The sequence below is a fragment of the Pongo abelii genome, chromosome 16 (assembly GCF_028885655.2).
Source record: "Pongo abelii isolate AG06213 chromosome 16, NHGRI_mPonAbe1-v2.0_pri, whole genome shotgun sequence".
Taxonomy (NCBI): Eukaryota; Metazoa; Chordata; class Mammalia; order Primates; family Hominidae; genus Pongo; species Pongo abelii.
In genome coordinates this window covers 54,788,019-54,808,485 of record NC_072001.2, presented here as the reverse complement: position 1 = coordinate 54,808,485, position 20,467 = coordinate 54,788,019, and the positions used below count along the sequence as shown (strand labels likewise).

Sequence of the window (20,467 nt, the reverse complement as noted above, 5' to 3'; positions counted from 1 at the left end):
CATGGATTTACAAATAAAAAATTAGCCATCAGATTTCAGACTGATACCATAGTGCATGAGTTGGGAGGAGACTCAATGTGGTTTAACAGAAAGATTGCTAGACTGCCAGGTATCAATCAGGCAGTGAGGGATCTAGTCCCAGCTCTTTTCCTAATTGTAATAACTGAGGCAAGTTACCTAATTTCTGTTTTCCATCTGTAAAACAGAGGGCATGAACTAGATCAATGTTTCTGAACCAGTAGTGTTTTTGTCCCCTAGAGGACATTTGACAATGTCTGGAGACATTTTTGGTTGTCAACTCAGGGGGAGGGTATTATGTTTTTCAGTCTGGGTAACATAACGAGACCCTTTCTCTATAAAAAATTTTAAAAAGTAATTAGCTGGGTATAGTGGTGCTTGCCTGTAGTCCTAGCTACATAGGAGGCTGAGGTGGGAGGATCGCTTGAGCCCAGAAGTTCGAGGCTGCAGTGAGCTATCATTGCACCACTTCACTCTTGCCTGAGGAACAGAGTGAGAACTGGGTTCTAAAAAAATTCATGTTTTTTATTTTCTGAGTTTTATGATGCCTTGAGATCTTGGGGCCTTGCTAATCCTAGAGAGACCACTCCTTCCAGGGCTAGCTAGAGAGCGCACTACTCCCCACCAACCTGCCCCGGAGCACACCTTTCATACGCAAACCAACCAATTCTCCTAACCACCTCTTTTTTATCTAACACTCACTTACCAAGCCAGTATTTCCCCTCCCGCTAAATCACCCAGAGCCAGATACTGGACAACTAGAGACTAGTTACATAGCCCTGAGCCTGTTCAAATTATTCAAACTATCTAGTCCTAAACTTGTTCAAACTTGCCTATCCTGACTCACCCATTCATTCCCATTGAACCACAATAAAGGCTCTGGACCATGCTTGTTCCTTGATCCTTTTGCCTCCTGACCAATCTAGGTGCTTCCCCATGTGCCTCTGTGTGGCATGGTGTGCCTCCTACTCTTGGAACTGTAAGTAATAAACTCTTCTTTCAAGGCAGTAGTTTCAGTGTCTGTCATCCATTACCAAACCTGATTAAAACAACATCCTAGGAACATTTTAAAACAGGAGGAGTGTGCTACTGGTCAGGGATGTTGTTAAACATCCCTCCAAGGCACAGGATGGCCCCCCTACAACAAATTATCCAACCTCAAAAGTAAATACTGTCAAGATTGAGAAACCTGGCCTAGGGACTAGATAAAGTCTTATGCTTTTTCCAGTTCTTTTTTTTTGAGATAGTCTTGCTCTGTCACCCAAGCTGGAGTACAGTGGTGCAATTTTGGCTCACTGCAACTTCCACCTCTCTGGCTCAAGCAATTCTCATACCTCCACTCCCCAAGTAGCCTGGGGCTACATGCGCGCACCACCATGCCCAGCTAATTTTTGTATATTTAGTAGAGACGGGGTTCACTATGTTGGCCAGGCTGGTCTCGAACTCCTGGCCTCAAGTGATCCACCCGCCTCGGCCTCCCAAAGTGCCGCAATTATAGGCGTGAGCACCCAGCCACTTTTTCCAATTTTAAAACCATTTGATTCAAATAGGTCTAACAGATTGAACTGCCTACAGAAGATATTGCTGTGATGTGATAAAAACAGCATTGTTATCCTGAATAATCCCCCTCCAATTAGATGTACCGGGAACTTTTCCTTATAATAGTAATTATGGTTAAGGGATTTGATCTATGGTGTAGATACATCATCCAGTAACAAGAACAATGTTATAAAATGAACTCCACCTCAGTCCTTAGAGGATACTTAAAATCAACATCTTGGCATAAAGAAATGTGGTAAAGAAAAGCAGCCTAGCAAACAACCATTACCTTCAGGACCTTCAGGCTCTTCCCTCACTGCCTATCCCCCAACACATCAGGGAATAACAATTCAAGGGTCATGGGTGTCTATCTTAGCCTTGTGTAATTTATAAGACAAACAACATCCACCTTGCAAGTTAAAGCTTACATACATATATTCATGTCTGCCCCACAGTGGACTGCTGTATTGCCAAGAAGTTACTTAGATCTATTCTACCAATGACTGGAAATGTAATCAATTTGGTCAGCATCTTTCAGAAAGGGAACAATTAGATTTAGGGTCATGAAGAATCTTTTAGAGGCATTCTACACTGGAGCCACCTGGCACAGAAGCTCTGAAGAGACAGAGGTTGGCGTGTATCAAAAAGGTAATCATCCGCTGCATTGTACTAAAAATATCCCTTCCTGCACAGAAGAGAAAAATTTCTTAGAAGAGGAAAAAATTTCAGGAGATGTTTGAAAATAAGGATACTGAAGTAGTTTAGGACAGTCATGTCATTAAACATATGGAGGCAGAAGTGGGGAACTGGAGAGGAAGCCAAAAGCAACCTGATTTGGATAAAGAGGAGGAGAGGGTGGAAGGTGCCAGAGAAAAGTCATGAAAAAGCTCAAAGGCAGCTACTGAGTTTCAAAGAATTTGAAAAGTTATTTCATTTCTCTTCATCAGCTAGCACCTACCTCGGGGTCAAGATCATCCAAAACAGTTTCCAGTTGTTTCAGTTCTGTTTCTGACAGATTCCCAAGGAGCTCATCTTCATCAAGGTCTTTGTACTTTTCTAAGTCCTTACGGAATGGCAGTGCCATGATGTGCAGTGTAGCAGCAAGTCACTTAATTTTTGCTGTTCAGTACAGTCAGAAGTGATCTCTACTTTTTCTTAAAGCTATGGAGAGAAGAAACAAATACATTTTAAATAGTAAGTCATCTCCACCTACTTAGATCTAATTCTCAGGTTAAGTGAAATGTAATTTCCATGTGTCATATATTCTTTGATCATATATCACATACTATTCTTGTTTATGAATCACTCAATGCCTTTTGCCTTGTGTTGAGAAAAAAAAATCAACCAGGAAAAAAGAGGGAAAAGATAAAACAAAATTCAAATCCATTAAGGCAGCCACTTGATAGAATTTACAATTTCTAATAATTAAATTTTAGGGGGAAAGAAATTATGTGCCAAAATAAAAGATTTTCCATCAATGGCTTTCAAATTATTTTACCAGAGTACTTTGCTTCAGCACAATATGTTTAAGGCACATTTGTTTTACTATATATTGTTTAGGAGAACACTATGACTCAATATTAATGTGGGGGGATATCAATACATTCCACATGACAGGAGTGGTCTCTTGCCACTAGGAAAAATATTCTTTTGAAAAGATGCATTTGAAAATATTTTTCTGAGGTGTTTTTAAAGGAAAAAAATATAGCATTCTGAGATTGAGTAAAATACTCAAAATCATGCTGGGATATGTCATCCACTGACTGACAAGGTTGGTGAGAGGGTCTGACTGTGGGAAGGGACCATCATCATTTCCTTACTGTGTGATCTCTCCCAGGCAGCCATGAGGTTAATCAACAAGCAGGTTAATAGTAGCTCTAGAGACACAGAAGTTGGCATATATCAAAGAGCTAATCATCTGCTGATTCGGCAGGATTGTTCTATAGGAAAGGCGAAACCAAGGATTTCTGTATATTCCAGCCATATGTACGAACTGTGTGTCTCATAAAATATACCTAGTACTGGGCCAGATGCAGTGGCTCACATCTGTAATCCCAGAACGTTGGGAGGCTGAGGCAGGTGACTCGCTTGAGCTCAGGAGTTTAAGAGCAGCCTGGGCAACATGGTGAAAAATACAAAACATCAGCCAGGTGTGGTGGTATACACCTGTGGTCCCAGCTACTCAGGAGGCTGAGAATGGAGGATGGCTTCAGCCCAGGAGGCAGAGGTTGCAGTGAGCCAAGATCGTGCCTTTATACTCTAGCCTGGGTGACATAGCAAGACCTTGTCTAAAAAAAAAAAAAAAAAAGTACCTAGTACCTATGGAAATAAATACACTTTAGACTTAGTGATTTGGTTAAGTTTTTCTTGACTGCAAAATGCTCAGTACTTCAGTTTGATATATTTCCTTTACTACCCCTTCCCTCAAGTTTTCTCACCTTAATATTTTAGTATGTTTTTTCTGCAAACCAGTAACATTTTAAGGCTCCTTTGATGTGTTTCCATCTCCCATGAATGGAAATGTTCAAACTGTTTAGAAAGGCAGGCTCACCACAGGAATCTGACAGCAACTTGACTAGCAACCACCTTAGGTCCAACAACAAGCAAATGGGGGAGCTTCCTGCACGTGTTCGCGGTTGAGAAGCTACCATGGGGTTGTAGAGTTCAGACCTCATGGCAGAGATAATTCAGGAACACAAAGAAGATCAGCTCCCTGAATTGGAACAGCTGGAGCACATTGGACTGTTCAGTCATGCAGAGATTAAGGCTATCATTAAGAAGGCTTCTGATCTAGAGTACAGAATCCAGGGAAGAGCCCTTTTCAAGGACGACTTTATCAATTATGTTCAACATGAAATTAATCTTTTCAAACAGATCCAGAGAAGAACACGCAATGGATATTCATTTAAGAAGGATGAGATTGAGAATTCTATCGTACACCAGGTACAAGGTGTTTTCCGAAGTGCCTCAGCAAAGAGGAAAGATGATGTTCAACTTTGGCTCTCCTATGTAGTTTTTTGTTTGTTTTTTGAGACGGAGTCATGCTCCGTCGCCTAGGCTGGATTGCAGTGGCATGACCTCGGCTCACTGCAACCTCTGCTTCCTGGGTTCAAGCAATTCTCCTGTCTCAGCCTCCTGAGTGGCTGGGACTACAGGCGCCCGCCACCAGGCCCGGCTAATTTTTGTATTTTTAGTAGAGACGGGGTTTCACCTTGTTGGTCAGGCTGGTCTCCAACTCCTGACCTCAGGTGATCCACCTGCCTCGGCCTCCCAAAGTGCTGGGATTACAGGCATGAGCCACCGCGCCTGGCTTCCTATGTAGTTTTTTGTAAGAAATGGGCTACTAAAACTCAACTTAGCAAGGTATTCTCTGCCATGTTGGCCATTCATTCCAACAAGCCAGCTTTATGGATTATGGCAGCCAAATGGGAAATGGAAGACTGCTTGTCTTCAGAAAGCGCAAGGCAACTATTTCTTTGGGAACTGCACTTTCATCCAGAGGGCCCAAAACTTTATCAAGACTACTTTAGGATGGGGCTGACGCATGCTGAAAAACTGAGGAAGGAAAAGCAAGAATTTGAAAAAGCCAACATGGATGTGGAGAATCCTGATTATTCTGAAGAAATCCTTAAGGGCAAATTGGCACGGATCATCTACGAAAATTCTGTAAGCATAATTAAAGGTGCAGAATTTCATGTGTCACTGCTTTCAACTGCACAGTGATTTGACTTTGCCAAAGGTCTACAAAAAGAAATTTATGATGACCCTCAGGCTCTACACACAGATGATCTTCTCACTTGGGATTATGCGGCAAGGTGAGAATTAGAGATCGAGTCACAGACGGGAGAAGAGCAGTCTACAGCCTACAATGAAATAAGACAAAGCAGAGGAGGGCCAGAAGGAGGAGAGATGCTGTGCTGTATATGAAGAGGCAGTGAAGACTCTGCCAAGGGAGGCCATGTGGAAGTGTTATATCACCTTTTGCTTGGAAAGATTTACTAAGAAGACAAACAGTGGGTTCCTCAGAGGGAAGAGGTTGGAAAGAACCATGACTGAATTCAGAAGGGCACATGAACTCAAGCTTCTGCCAGAATTCCAATACAAGCAGTTGACTTGAGTTGTTGCTGTGCCATAACTTCCTGAGGAAAGCTCTAGAGATGGCAGTATCTGGGACCGAATTGTTTATAGAGACTCTGGGACAATGTGGCAGATGAAGGCGCATGTGCTGATTGACTCAAAGAGCCCTGACATAGCCATGCTTTTTGAGGAAGACTCTGTGCACCTGAAACTCCAGGTTTGTCTACCATTGTGGACTTCCTGGCAGAGTGGAGTGAAGATGCCAAAAGCCAAGAAGACACCGAGGCAATCTTTTTTTTTTTTAATATTATTATACTTTAGGTTTTATGGTACATGTGTGCAATGTGCAGGTAAGTTACATATGTATACATGTGCCATGCTGGTGTGCTGCACCCACTAACTCGTCATCTAGCATTAGGTATATCTCCCAATGCTATCCCTCTCCCCTCCCCCCACCCCACAACAGTCCCCGAAGTGTGATGATCCCCTTCCTGTGTGCATGTGTTCTCATTGTTCAATTCCCACCTATGAGTGAGAATATGCGGTGTTTGGTTTTTTGTTCTTGCGATAGTTTACTGAGAATGATGATTTCCAATTTCATCCATGTCCCTACAAAGGACATGAACTCATCATTTCTTATGGCTGCATAGTATTCCATGGTGTAGATGTGCCACATTTTCTTAATCCAGTCTATCATTGTTGGACATTTGGGTTGGTTCCAAGTCTTTGCTACTGTGAATAATGCCGCAATAAACATACGTGTGCATGTGTCTTTATAGCAGCATGATTTATAGTCCTTTGGGTATATACCCAGTAATGGGATGGCTGGGTTGAATGGAATTTCTAGTTCTAGATCCCTGAGGAATCGCCACACTGACTTCCACAAGGGTTGAATTAGTTCACAGTCCCACCAACAGTGTAAAAGTGTTCCTATTTCTCCACATCCTCTCCAGCACCTGTTGTTTCCTGACTTTTTAATGATTGGACACCGAGGCAATCTTTAAGAAAGCTCTCTTAGCTGTCACAGGTGCCAACTCAGTAACCCTGAAGGATAAGTACCTGGATTGGGCTTATCAACATGGTGGCTATAAAAAAGCCAGAGCTGTGTATACAGGTTTACAGAACAGCCATCCATTTTCAGTTGACTTTTCAGGAAAATGATTCAGTTTGAAAACAGCAAGAATCCTGCAAGATGGTGAACATAAGAGAATATTATGAGAGGGCTTTGAGAGAGTTTGGATCTGTAGATTCTGATCTTTGGGTGGATTGTATCAAGGAACCATTGAACCACCCCCTTGGTAGACCTGAAAACTGCAGACAGATCTACTGGCGAGCAATGAAAATGTTGCAGGGAGAGTCAGCAGAGGCATCTGTAGCTAAACATGCTATGCATCAGACTGGCCGTTTGTGAAGAGGAAGAATACAGCCATCTTTGTGAAACAGTATTGCAAGCCCTGTGGGCAAATATGTATTATGAGTCCATTTTTGTAATTTGTTCAGCAATGGCAGACAAGATGGCTGTCTGATTTCAAGACACACTTTAATTTTATATTAACTTGTTAATTTTTAAAAAAATTAAAAAAAAGATTTTATGATTGAGACAGGGTCTTGTCCTGGCTGGTCTTGAACTCCTGGATTCAAGTGACCCTCCCGCCTCAGACTCCCGAGTAGCTGGGATTATAGGTACAGGACACCATGCTCAGCTTGATGCACGAATCTCTAACTCCAGGAAAGAGAACTGCTGATTTAATGTTGAGATGTTGAGGCCGGACCTACCATAGGTCCTAAATGTTTTCCAGAATACATGGAAAGCACACGACTGGGTTTTACTTATTATCCCAGTTCAAGTATGAGTATCTCTAATCTAGCTAGGAGCCAGTTAAAATGAAGGAGAAAGTACAGTTTTGTTGGTTTATTCTCATTGTAAAAGACACATGGTATGCATTTGTTCTGGAAAACATGGAGGAAACAGAATACTGTGTCGAAAAAAATAAAAACATCCTGTAATCATAGGAAAAAAAAAAAAGCAAATGAACAGAATTTGCTTATGCAGATACTACACTGCAAGCAACTTGTGTAACTGCCCAAGACAGGTCTGGTTTATACCTGTTTTATTGGCACCTCTTCTGGTTTACCGGTTATCTTGAATTTTTTTTTTTTAGCAAATTATTATCATTGTCATTACTGTTTGTTAAGCCTCCATTTTGTACTTCCAACTTTAAGATAGCAAGTTTGGCCAGGCACAGTGGCTCATGCCTGTAATCCCAACACTTTGGGAGGCTGAGGTAGGAGGATCACTTGAGCCCAGGAGTTTGAAACTAGCCTGGGCAACATAGTGAGACCTCATCTCTATATAAACTTTAAAAAAATAGCTGGGCATGGCGGCACACACCTGTAGCCCTAGCTACTTGGGAGGGTGAAGTAGGAGGATCGCTTGAGCCCAGGAGTTTGAGGCTGCAGTGAGCTATGGTTGTGTCACTGCACTCCAGCCTGGGCAACAAGGTGAGATCCTATCTCTAAAAATAAATAAATAAATAAATAAATGAGCAAGCTTACAAGTATATTTACAGTATATTTTCTCCATTAAAAATAATACAGTCTTCAGATAAGATTCAATGGAAGATATCATCACTTTCCAATATATTAGCCATAAAATGTAATTTTGAAGAAGGTAAAAATTTTAAGGGACAAAAATTAAAAATAACACCACTTAAAAAAATTTTCCCTTTATAAAAATACCAATGACACGGTACTTCAGACAGATAAGGGGAAGAAACTGATAAAAATATATAAATATGTACCAAGAATAATTTAGTTCATGCTTTTTTTTAAATGTTTGGATAATTATTACTTTAAAAGTTTTTAATGTGCTTTAATATATTTTTGAAATTTTCAGTATATAAGCCAATTTTCTCAATGAATATTTTAAAATATACATAGATATAAGTTTAATTATTTTATGCATCCCTTACTTTACTTTCAAGAATGTCCTAGTATGGGTCATAAATTCAATGATCATTCTAACAGGGCACTCTAATAGGCAGTACGACAGGAATGAGATATCAGGGGCAAAGGCAGGCAATGCTATATGCCACCCAGGTTCTGTAAAGTTGGAACATGACATTCTACATTCTACGGAGAGACTAAATAGCTTACTCCAATACATTGCTTCTCCTATTCCCAAAGTAAAATCTGCTACACAAAGCTTGTTTACAGTATTGCTTAAAGAATAAAATGAACAACCATGAACACCCTGCCCAGCATAAAAGAGAAAACATTACTAATACCCTCATATTCACTTCTCTAGTTGCATCTCCTCCTCCAAAAGTAGCCACTCTACCAGATTTTGAATTAATCATTCTCTCGCTTTCCTTCAGAGTTCTGCCTTATTTGTACATACCCTCAACAGTTTTAGATCTGCCCCTTTTCTTGCATGTTATGTAAACAGACTCGCAGAGTATGCACCCTTCTGTGACTTGCTTTTTTCATTTAATGTTGTTCATTGTTTTGAGTTGATGCTTAAACCTATACTACTTTCTTTTCATTTCTATATAGTATTCTATCGTATAAATGAACATTTAAGTTGCTTATAGTCTCTCCCCTCTATTTCTCTGCTATAAACAATCTTGTTACCTATTTCCTGGTACACATGTGTGAGAGAGTTTCTCTGATGTTCAAATCTAGGAAGGAATTGCTGGGAAAAGGGTATGCTTATACTGAACTTGATTAGGTAATCCCAAACTATTTTCAAAGTGATTACATGAATTAACGTTCCCAGCAGATTCGGCACAAGACAATTCACATTGCTCCTCATCCTTGCTCATTGTTGGTATTATCAGAGTATTTATTTTTGGCCATTCTGGTGGTATTTCACTGTGGTTTTAATTTGCATTCTGCTGAATTATGATGAGGTTGAGCATCTTTTCATATGTTCATTGGCCAATGTGTTCCTTATTGTGTGAAGAATCTTTTGCCCATTAAAAAAAAATGCCCTTAATATATTCTTTGTTGGTTATATGTAACAAATCTCTTCCATTTTTTTTTCAAGTCTAATCAAGTTTATCATGGTATATCCTAGGGGAAAACATTTCTAAGTATTTTTCATTTTTAAAAAAGTTTACTTCTTTAGCTAGGTTTTCCTTTCCAAAGCAATGGAAAATGAATTTCCTTCAGATTCAGATTATAGAATTTTGCCATGAGGCAAGAACTTCTGGGTAATACACCAAAGTTCAAAGTTTCAATTCTGCTTCAATAAAAAGCAAATAACGGTTGCTCATCCTATCTAATGACGCTCAAAACTTATCACTTTTTGTTTGTTTGTTTGTTTTTGTTTTTTAAGACAAGGTCTCATTCCGTTACCCAGGCTGGAGTACAGTGGTGCAATGACGGCTCACTGCAGCCTCTGCCTCCTGGGCTCAAGCTATCCTCCCACCTCAGCCTACCAGGTAGCTGGGACTGCAGGCATGTGCCACCACACCCAACTAATTTTTGTATTTTTTGTAGAGACAGTGTTTCACCATGTCACCCAGGCTGGTCTTAAACTCCTAGAATCAAGTGATCTGCCTGCCTCGACCTCCTAAAGTGCTGGGATTACAGGCATGAGCTACCCACCACACCTGGCCACTACTAGCATTCTTTCCTCAGATGTTCCCATTATCAGATTCTCTAACTTGATTTCACCTTCCCTCTCAACTCTCATCCTTTATTGAGGAACATTTGTATACTGACAATATTCCAAGTGCCAGCAGGAGCTCAGAAACTGCTTAGGAAGGGAAGTTTTGGAAGGAGTGCTTTGCTTTTCTTTCTGTTCTGGGATGACATGTCTCTCTTACTTGTCCTTTGACATCTCTCTTCTAGAAGAGGAACAAATTCTGAATGATGAAGAGGTGAAACCAGTGTGCTAGAAAAGTACTCTAAATCTACACTTTGTCTACAGAAACTTTTCTTTTAATCTCTAAGCTAATGTAAAATGTATTTCATATAAAAGTAAAAAACAATTTGCATTGTACAAGAATATGGGAATTGGTTTTCAAAGCATAACATTCTCATGATCATTTAAGAAAAACACAACTTTTTGTAAATAAGCAAGTTCTGCCAGGTAAGTTAGGCAAAGCTTAAGAATTTTTAATTTGGAATTCTGGTATGTTCAGACTATTTTCCTTCTTAACTCACTTTTTACAGCAGTGTTTCTCCTGCTTTTGAGTGCATCATAATCTCCTGGTGGGCTTGCTAAAACACAGATTCCTGGGCCCACCCCCAGTGTTTCTTGATTGAGTAGGTCTAGGGTGGGCAGATAATCTGCATTTCTAATAAGCTGCCAGGTGGTGCTGATGCTGCTGGTCAGGAACTATACTTTGAGATCTACTGCTCTAGAGGTGCTCCCCTCATCAGTTCTGACAACTACATCTCATACTGTGTGGCAGAGTGTATTTTGTTTAACTCAAGATTCTTCGAAGGCTGAAGAACTTTGTTTAAATATTCCCCAAAGTCTATGGGTGCTGTTGCTTTTCTTCTTTCCACTCACCCACTGCTTCACTGAACTTCAGCTAGTGGAGGCTATACTTAAGGACATCAAGAAACTCCTGGTATATTTTTGGCCAAGTCTTCTTCCATTTACCATCTTCCTTTTCATTTATCACTTATTTCTAGAATCTTTATTTTTCACACTGGACTTCCAAGACCATGCTAATTTTTTAATGGAATCTCAGCAATCTCATTTTGCTAAGAGTTTTAAATTTTAGCTTTCTATAAGAATAATTTCTAAAAATTAATAGTCATATTCTAGATCTTTTGGATCACTTAAAAAGAAGCAATGCTGTGGGATTTCAGTTGCCATATTTACATTTATATTTATCATTGCACCAGCACCTGGGAGAACTGCTTTGTTTTGATCGTCAATTAACACTAGGAGGCCCGACAGCTTTTTTCCTTTAAAAGGGATCTATATATAAGTTTGAGAAGCAATGTTCTACTCTGTTCAACCAATTTCCACTTATTTTCTTCAAGCTTTATATTTGTAAAGGGAGTAAGGTATTGACACTGACTATATTTGTTAAAATGTAGAATCATATGATTCAGAGAGATACTCTATGAGTTGTTAACCTCCATTTCACCACCATTTCCATAGGGCGGGCTCAGAGTTTTCAGATTCTTATCCGTTCTCTCTTTAATACATACATGTGATCATATTGTTCTCTGGTCCAAAAGCCTTATATAACTCATATTACCCACAACAGGGTTAGGCAAACTACAGGGGGCCAAATTCGGCCTGCTGCCTGTCTTTGTAAATGTTTTATTTGAACACATTCACGTTCATTCATTTATGTATTGCCTATGGTTGCTTTTGTGCTACAATGACAGAGCTGACTGATTGCAACAGAGACCAGATGGCTTGCAAAGCTAAAATATTTACTATTTGGCCCTTTACAGAAAAAGTTTGCCCATCCCTGACCTACAAGAGAAAGTCCAATCTCCTCAGCATAAGATACACAGTTCAGAAGCTGGTCCTGACTAGCTAGCTTTCCTATATTATCTCGGACTGCTCCCCATCACATAGCCTATACTCCAAACAGGCCACAAACTTTAGGCCTCTCTATTCCTTTGCTTATTATGTTCCCTCTCTCTAGAAAAAATGCATTCATACCCATCTACCTCTATCCTCAACTGAACCTCATATATTCTTCAAGACCTAGCTGAAAATGTCCTATCTTCCCTGAAAATTTCCCTGGTCTCCATTCTCACACCCAGGCAAAATTAATGATTTCCTTAATGATGTTGCCATTATCTCTCTTTTTTTTTTTTTTTTTTTTTTAAGAGACAGTGACTTGCTCTGTCAGGCCAGAGTGCAGTGGCATAGCCTCAAACTCTTAGGTTCAAGTGATCCCTCCTCCTCAGCCTCCTGAGTAGGTAAGACTACAGGCATAAGACATCGTGCCCAAACAGTTGTTGCTATTATCTTTATATATACATCCATTATAACCACAGGTTGTATTGTACATTGCTAACTTCAAAACTTAAGGGTGTAACTGAAAATACTGACATAAAATGCTAAGAGTGTTTCCCAGAAAATCAGATATATAAAATGACAGTACCACAACTAAAGAAAGTCCAGGTGCAGTGGCTCACGCCTGTCATCCCAGCACTTTGGGAGGCCAAGGAGGGAGGATCGCTTAAGTCCAGGAGTTTGAGACGAGCCTGGGCAACATAGTGAGGCCCCCATCTCTACAAAATATAAAAAACTAGCCGGGCATGATGGCCCACGTCTGTAGGCCCAGCTAGTAGGAGGCTGAGGTGGGAGGATCACTTGAACCCAAGAGGTCCAGGCTGCAGTCAGCCATGATTGCACCACTGCACTCCAGCCTGGGTGACAGAGTGAGACTCTGTCTTAAAAATAAATAAACAATAAAGAAGGCAATATTTCATCATCCAATTATTTCCTCTTATTCTTCTCAATGTTCACCAAGATATCTTCTAATTAAAATTCAGCTATTCATGTAGCTTTCCTCACTAGATATTAATAAATTGATATTTTGGCTTATGTATAAGTTTTTTTTTTATGAGTATGGTTGCTACATGCCAGTTTTTAAGAGATTAGACACCTACCAGTTGATTGAAATTGTGTCTCTGTAAAGATAAAGCTGTGGGCCATCACCTGAAATCCTATCCCAGAGCTGGCTGGCCAGCTACTCCATAAAGACACCCCTCATACTTACTTCAAACCAACAATTATACTGTATTGGAGTTAGTCTTTCACCTGTCTCTCTCACTAGACACCGTAAAGCTCTTGAAGAGCAGAGAATCTCTCCCAGATCTCATTCCTCACTGGGTTGCCATCGCCAGGTACAGTACATAGCTAACACAAATTTGATATACTTGGATCACACATCAATCTCTGCTTTCCCTTCTTTGGTAGTTCCCTCTTTCTCCTCCAGCTACCTAGTATCCTCTTTCTCCCAAACTCTAATCCCCTTATCACAACTAAAGAGGGCGGCTGAAAATGAGTTTTTGATACTTTCTGTTGATCCTTTGCAGCCCCTTCTTCACCTTTTCTTCCCTATCAACTCATTTGAGCTTAGTATTCAGAGTTCTCTGCTGTCTAATCTCCCCCAGTTAAAAACAAAACAAAAATATCTGATCATCAGTCATCTCTGAAATTAAATGAAAATTTGATTTTTTTTTTTTTTTTAGGTAACCAAATGAGTTTCATCTTCAGGAGACACCAGGCCTCAGATTAACTCCACTTCAGGTGCTGGAGGCCTTCTCTTCAGTTGCGCTAGGCTTAAGACTGTTATGTTGTTGTCTTTTCCTCACTGGCTTCTCCTAGGATCCCTGGGTGCTGAATCTCCACAACCCACCAGATCAGAGAATTTTTTTGATCTCAAGATTCCCAGATGAATATTTGTTTTTCAATATACTTACTGTTCTTTTGACATATATTTTTGAACATTTCCTACGCCATGAATTACTTGTTCTAGACAACAGGCATAAGCAGTATACAAGACAGACAAGTTCCCTGCCCTATTTTAAAAGTGGCATACAGACAAAAACCAATTAATAAAGGAAGAAGGTAATATGAGACAGCAATAAGTACTATAAGGAAGAAAACTTAAAGCAAAGGAGGTGGGGAGGATCAGGAAGGCTAACTTCAGTGGTTCAGAAAGACTGTTCTGAAAGATGACTTTTGAGCTAGGACCTAAGGTCTCTAAGCAGCTCTCAGCCTAGGACTATGCTAACAGCTGCAATCTAGATGAGAAATGATGGCAGCTTTGCCTAGAGTTGTGGCTGTGGAGATGGAGAGAAGTAGATAAACGTGACATGTTTTGGAAACACAGCGGTTGGCTGTAGGGGATAAAAACACGAGCTGCACGAAGGATGACTTCTAAGTCAATTTCAGTTAGTATTTAATAATATTTCTTATTCCACACCTATTTTTTTTTCCTGAGGAGCTGAACATTGCCGTATGCCACCTGTATTTCTAAGCCTGCTTTAAAAAGAGTTTCTTGGTTGATATTTTCATCGTAATCTGTTTTGAGATCCACATTGTGAATGGTCCTAATATGACAGTTTATGAACAAACCCATAATAATGATAATCAACTAACTAAACAAAATCAACCAATCAAAAGTTACTAAATAAAACATTTGCTGGCTGTCCTTAAAAATATTCGCAGTCTAAACCAAAGAACATGTCTTTTTGTTAATGCTATTTCTGGTATCATTTTCTGCAAAAGATTGAGTCTAAAAAGTGAAACAAGCAAATAACTTGTCATGCCTTAAAAAAAATTTTACACAATTGCTGTTTCTTATTTTCTTTCCAATATTTTCAATGCTTACTGGTCAAACTGCTGAAGAGTCATGAATCTGGCACCCAAGAACCGTAGTGATGATCCCCCTTACTCTGAGTTCCCTGATCTTCTTTCTTCTCACAGCCCAGTCCTCAGCTTACCTCAGCTCCACATCCCCATGGTTATCACCCCCCAGCAGTCCTTATCCTTACCAATAAGTGTGCCCCTCCATAACTCTCAACATCTTTGACCCTGTCTCTCTGGAACTCCTCTGGCAAAACTCCACATCTGGTTAAAACTAACTCTTCCGGCCGGGTGCGGTGGCTCATGCCTGTACACTTTGGGAGGCCAAAGTTGGCGAATTACGAGGTCAAGAGTTCGAGACCAGCTTGACCAACATGGTGAAACCCCTGTCTCTCCTAAAAATACAAAAATTAGCTGAGCGTGGTGGCGTGTGCCTATAATCCCAGCTGAGGAGGCTGAGGCAGGAGAATCGCTTGAACCCAGGAGGCAGAGGTTACAGTGAGCCGAGATTGTGCCACTGCACTCCAGCCTGGGTGACAGAGCGACACTCCGTCTCAAACAAACAAACAAACAAAAAACCTAACTCTTCCTACTCCTCACCAGCACCAGGGTGGCAGATGAAGCTGGAGAAAAAACACATCAACTGACTGGCTACATTTAAAATGTATCACCACTAATGTCAAAGAGTACTGCCTAATAATTTTAATATTCTAGTATTTCAAATCCTTGTCCAGTCACTCTCCTACTCTCTTAGATGACTTTTTTCTACTTCTTTTTTCTCAGACCTTCAATACTGCCTACCCCTCACTCTCTGATGACCTTACCTTAATATTTCACTGAGAATATAGAAGCAATCATAAAATGACATCTGAGTTCCCATCATATCGACAAACCTACCACACCTGTACCCATACACTCTACCTTCCCTCTTGCTGTTATGGATAAACTGTCCAGTCTCTTACCTAAGGCCAATCCTGCCTCTTGGAACCAGATCCCATCCCTGCTCATTTATACAAGGGTTCCAGTATACATTTATACTGGACCATGCCCATTAGCACACAGACTGTAATACATACCTCAAATAAAAAACATATAAACTCTCCTTCTACTTCACATCCCTCTCCAGACACTACCCTACTTCTTGGCTCCGCTTTACAGCCAAACTTAAAAGAATTGTCTATATTTGGTACCCCGAGTCTCTCCCTCTTATTGTCTCAAATATTCTCCCATCTGGCTTTCATCCCCACCACTCACTCCACCCAAACTGATCTTGCCAGCACAGTGCTAAATCCAACTGTCAATTTTTAGTCCTCATCTTTTTTTTTTTTTTTTTTTGAGACAGAGTCTCGTTCTGTCTCCCAGGCTGACATGCAGCGGTGTGATCTCGGCTCACTGCAACCTCCGCCTCCTGAATTCGAGCGATTTTCCTTCTTCAGCCTCCCGAGTAGCTGGGATTACAGGTGTGAGCCACCATGCCTGGCTAATTTTTTTTGTATTTTTGGAAGAGATGAGGTTTCACCATGTTGGCCAGGCTGGCCTTGAACTCCTGACCTCAGGTGATCCACCTGCCTTGGCCTCCCAAAGTGCTGGGATTACAGGCAGGAGACACCTTAGTCCACATCTTACGAGACCGATTACACACAGTATCTGGCCATAAAACACTTTCCTCACTTGGCTTTGGGGACATGATTTTTTCTTGGTCCTTCCTCCCTGACTGCCCCATCTCATTCTCCTCCACTGGTTCCTCCTCATCTTCCTCATCTTCCAATGTTGGAGTGCCCCCAGTACTTAGTTCCTTGGACAGTTTCTCTTTCTATACTCACTGCCTTGGTGATTTCATATACTGATAACTTTTAAATTGATATCTCCAATCTGGACCTCTCTCCTGAATTCCATACTTGCAAATAACTATCCATGTAAAATCTCCATTTGGATGGCTAACAGGTTTCTCAAATGTAAACATACAAAACAGACTCCTAATTTTCTCCCCCATACCTGCTCTTGCCATGTTTTCCCCATGTAATAAACAGCAACACCATTCTTTAGTTGCTCAGGCCAAAGATCTCGTAGTCAACTTTGATTTCTCTCGCACTCCACACATGATCCACCCAGCAAATCTTGCTGGTTTTACCTTTAAAAGTCATGTCTTTACCATCTCCACTGCTTCCTTCCACTCTGGTCCAAGCCATTATCTCCTCTTATCTGGGCTGTTGCAATAGCTTCCCAACTTCTGAAAGCAGCTGATCGGGAACATACTCCAATAAACACTCCTCTGAGTGCCAGCCAATCATAGTCATACTTCTACAGATTATGTTAACCCATTACGGCCTCAGAAAGTTTGCCAATCCCTGAATTCCACAATTCCCCAAAATAAGAAATTGGCCTGCTCTTCTTAGAGAAACTGTGTCTAGCCAGCATTGCTCTCCCTTATTATAGTAAGCACTAAATTCAGCTTTGCCTTTGTTTCAGATATTGACTGGCAGTCATATCCTTTCATGCTGAAGAAAACTTTTGGTGATTATATACGTTTACTTTTAAACAAAACTATTTCAGTATTGACACATATTAGATAATAGTAGTTAGGATCAAAATATTCCCTTTGGATGAATATCCATGTAATCTTTTGAAGTAGATACGGTTCATTAGCCAACAATTTCCCAAGTATCTGCTTCAATTTACTTCAATAAAAAAAATTCAAATTGACATTCCCTTTTCTTTTTTGTTTGGACATGGTTCAAAATTAATCTGGAAATAATGTAACAATAAGTTATCTCTGGCTGGAGATTTTAACATTCAAAACATCAAAATACTCTTCTATTTAATGTTAAGGTTGAGTTTCATCTCTGCTGGTTTGAGGAACATTCTCTTTGATGGAGAAGGCTAAGGTAAAGACAGTCATCTATGTATTCTTGGGATTGTTGAGGTTGAGTATGATTATCTGTCAGGGACAATGTGGCAGATTCCTCAAAGGCAAGGGAGTTTCAAGACTCTCATAAGGTCATTTCCTTTTTATAAGCTTATAATTCTAAATAACACTAATTATAAACAAAGAATATATTCAGTGTCTGTCTTAGCCCATTTAGGCTGCTATAACAAAATACCATAAACTAGGTAGCTTGTAAACCACAGCAATTTATTTCTCACAATTTCCAGAGGCTGAGAAGTCCAATAAGACACCAGCAGATTCAGAGTTAAGTGCGAGCCCACTTTCTGATTCACAGATGGAGCTGTGTCCTGAAATGATGGAAATGCAAGGCAGCTCTCTAGGGCCTCTTTTATAATGGCACAAATCCTACTCATGAAGGCTCTATCCTCACGACCTACTCACCTCTCAAAGGCCCCACCTCCTAATACCATCATATTGGTGATTAGGTTTCAGCATATGAATTTTAGGAAGGTACAGACATTCAAACCGTAGCAATGCCCACCACGCTCAAAGCACTGTATTGGCACGCATATTTACCTTCTAAAAAATGCCCATTTTATTTTAGTTGTATATAACGTATATTACTTTGATAGTAAATGGAGGAGGATAGAGATGGGGTCTTGCTTTGCCCAGACTGGTCTCCTGGCTTCAAGTGATCCTCCTGCTTCACACCCTCAAAGTGCTGGAATTATAAACGTGAGCCACCACGCCTGGCTAAGACTTTTTTAAAGGAAATACACTGGATGCTAAATTTATCCTTTTGTTTGGTTCACTGACTCTTCTATATAATGAAGCTTAAAAGACAGTATTTTAATAATTTTTGTGGCGTTTTGGGGATGCTATGGTTTGTTGACTCAGATATTAGCAGAGCTCAGTGAGATAGCTGCTTTGCACACAGTAGTTTGAAAAAATAGTGGTTGATTATTCTGTGTAAAAGTCCCATGGAAACTAATCAACCTAAGTAGCCCTGTCTTTCTTGCCATTGCTACCAATGCCATCTTGCATTTTAAAAAATGAAATTTATAGATCGCAGAGAAAATAGTTTGAAATCTGAAGGCAGTGCAGAAAAACTTGTTAGGGCTAGAATAAAGAAGAGAGGTAATTAGAAGCAGATCACGGAGGACTACCTTAAAGTAGAAAGTAGCCAGATCAGTTCTGTGATTATTACAAGAAAATAATTGATAGGTTATTCATACCACTTCAAAAACAATCTTTCAACAAGACCCTGCTGAGAGACTTTGTGGCTCTCTTGTAGGTGCCCCACTTCCTTTTCTGACGAATAGTAGCAAACCAGCTCCCAGTTCTGTCCCACCTCCCCTTTTTCTTCTTCTTAGCGGAGCTGCAGCATCAGAGACACAGGGCAAGGTCAAAGAGGAACCCACTCTGTGCATACCACAGATGGATGCCAAAATAGCCACACCCTTAGCATACCCAGTTTTTCAGCACCAAATGTTTTTCAGTTTTTAATTTTTTGGTTTGTTTGTTTAATAGACTGGGTAGACTGGGAAATGTTTTTTCCCAGTTGTTGCAAACTCAAAATATCTTTAAAAAGAAGTGACATCATATGAACAAGTCTCCAATGGTAATAAGGTTACAGAGTTCTTTATCTCTGCTGGTTAACTGAAAAAGAGACTTCTACCAGTCCTACTGTGAACAAAACCAAATATGATATGAAGTGGCTTACAGGGAAAGATTTATCAATGCTCGGCCATCAATCAAAATGCTGAATCCATGCCAAGTGCATAATGGTGAGATTAATCTGAGAGTTTTCTTTCTCTCCCCCAAAGGGAAGTATCACCATGACTCATTCTTCCTCTTGCAAGAATTTTCTTAATCCACCAAGTTAGTAAGCATTGAAGAACACATAAAACCTAAAATAAACTAGGCCAGGTCTAAAAGAAATCATGCTGAGAGCAAGTTGAATGTTACGCAGTGAACAAAAGGTATTATTTTTCCTCAGTTTCAATCCTTCCAAATTTCCCGGGCTTCAAACTAGATTTGTTTTTTGTTGTTGTTGTTTTGTTTTTTTTTTGTTTTTTCTTGAGCCTGTTACCCAGGCTAAAGTGTAGTGGCACGATCATGGCTCATGGCAGCCTCAAACTCCCAGGCTCAAGCAATCCTCCCACTTCAGCCTCTCGAGTAGCTGGGACAATAGGTGCGTGCCACTATGTCTGGCTAATTTTTATTTTTGTATATTTTTTTTTTTTTGTAGAAATGGAGTTTTACCATGTTGCCCAGGCTGGTCTCAAACTCCTGGGCTCAAGTAATCCATCTGCCTCGGCCTCCCAAAGTGCTGGGATAACAGGTGTGAGCCACTGCGCTCAGTCAGTAGTGCACTTTTAAATTTTAATGGAAACATCTTCAGTCTTAAAAATAGATTTTTAAAAGTTTTCAATTTTAGCTAGATTATATAACAGAAGCTCCCTTTCTTTGCTAGAATAAGGAGAATTTTCTGTACCTTCTGACTCCTTGATTGATTACTCCGAAGTCCTTCTCCAAGCTCTATAACAAACTGTGACAAACCTATGTAATTAATAGGATTCAATTATCACCAGAGGAGGAAAAACAAACAAAACCCAGAGGAAACCAAAATTCTTTTC

At 40.2% G+C, this 20,467-nt stretch overlaps 1 protein-coding gene and 1 pseudogene across 1 annotated transcript in view; one reads left to right on the top strand and one right to left on the bottom strand.

Moving 5' to 3' along the window:
• The window catches only part of TMOD3 (tropomodulin 3), an 82,069-nt gene that overhangs the window by 44,946 nt on the left and 16,656 nt on the right, over positions 1-20,467 (bottom strand). Inside the window, exon 2 of the mRNA XM_002825463.6 lies at positions 2,516-2,718. Coding sequence (XP_002825509.1) covers positions 2,516-2,641 — 126 coding nt within the window. The 5' untranslated portion in view covers positions 2,642-2,718. The remainder of the gene's footprint in view (positions 1-2,515; positions 2,719-20,467) is intronic.
• Positions 4,041-7,134, top strand: LOC103892518 (U3 small nucleolar RNA-associated protein 6 homolog; annotated as a pseudogene).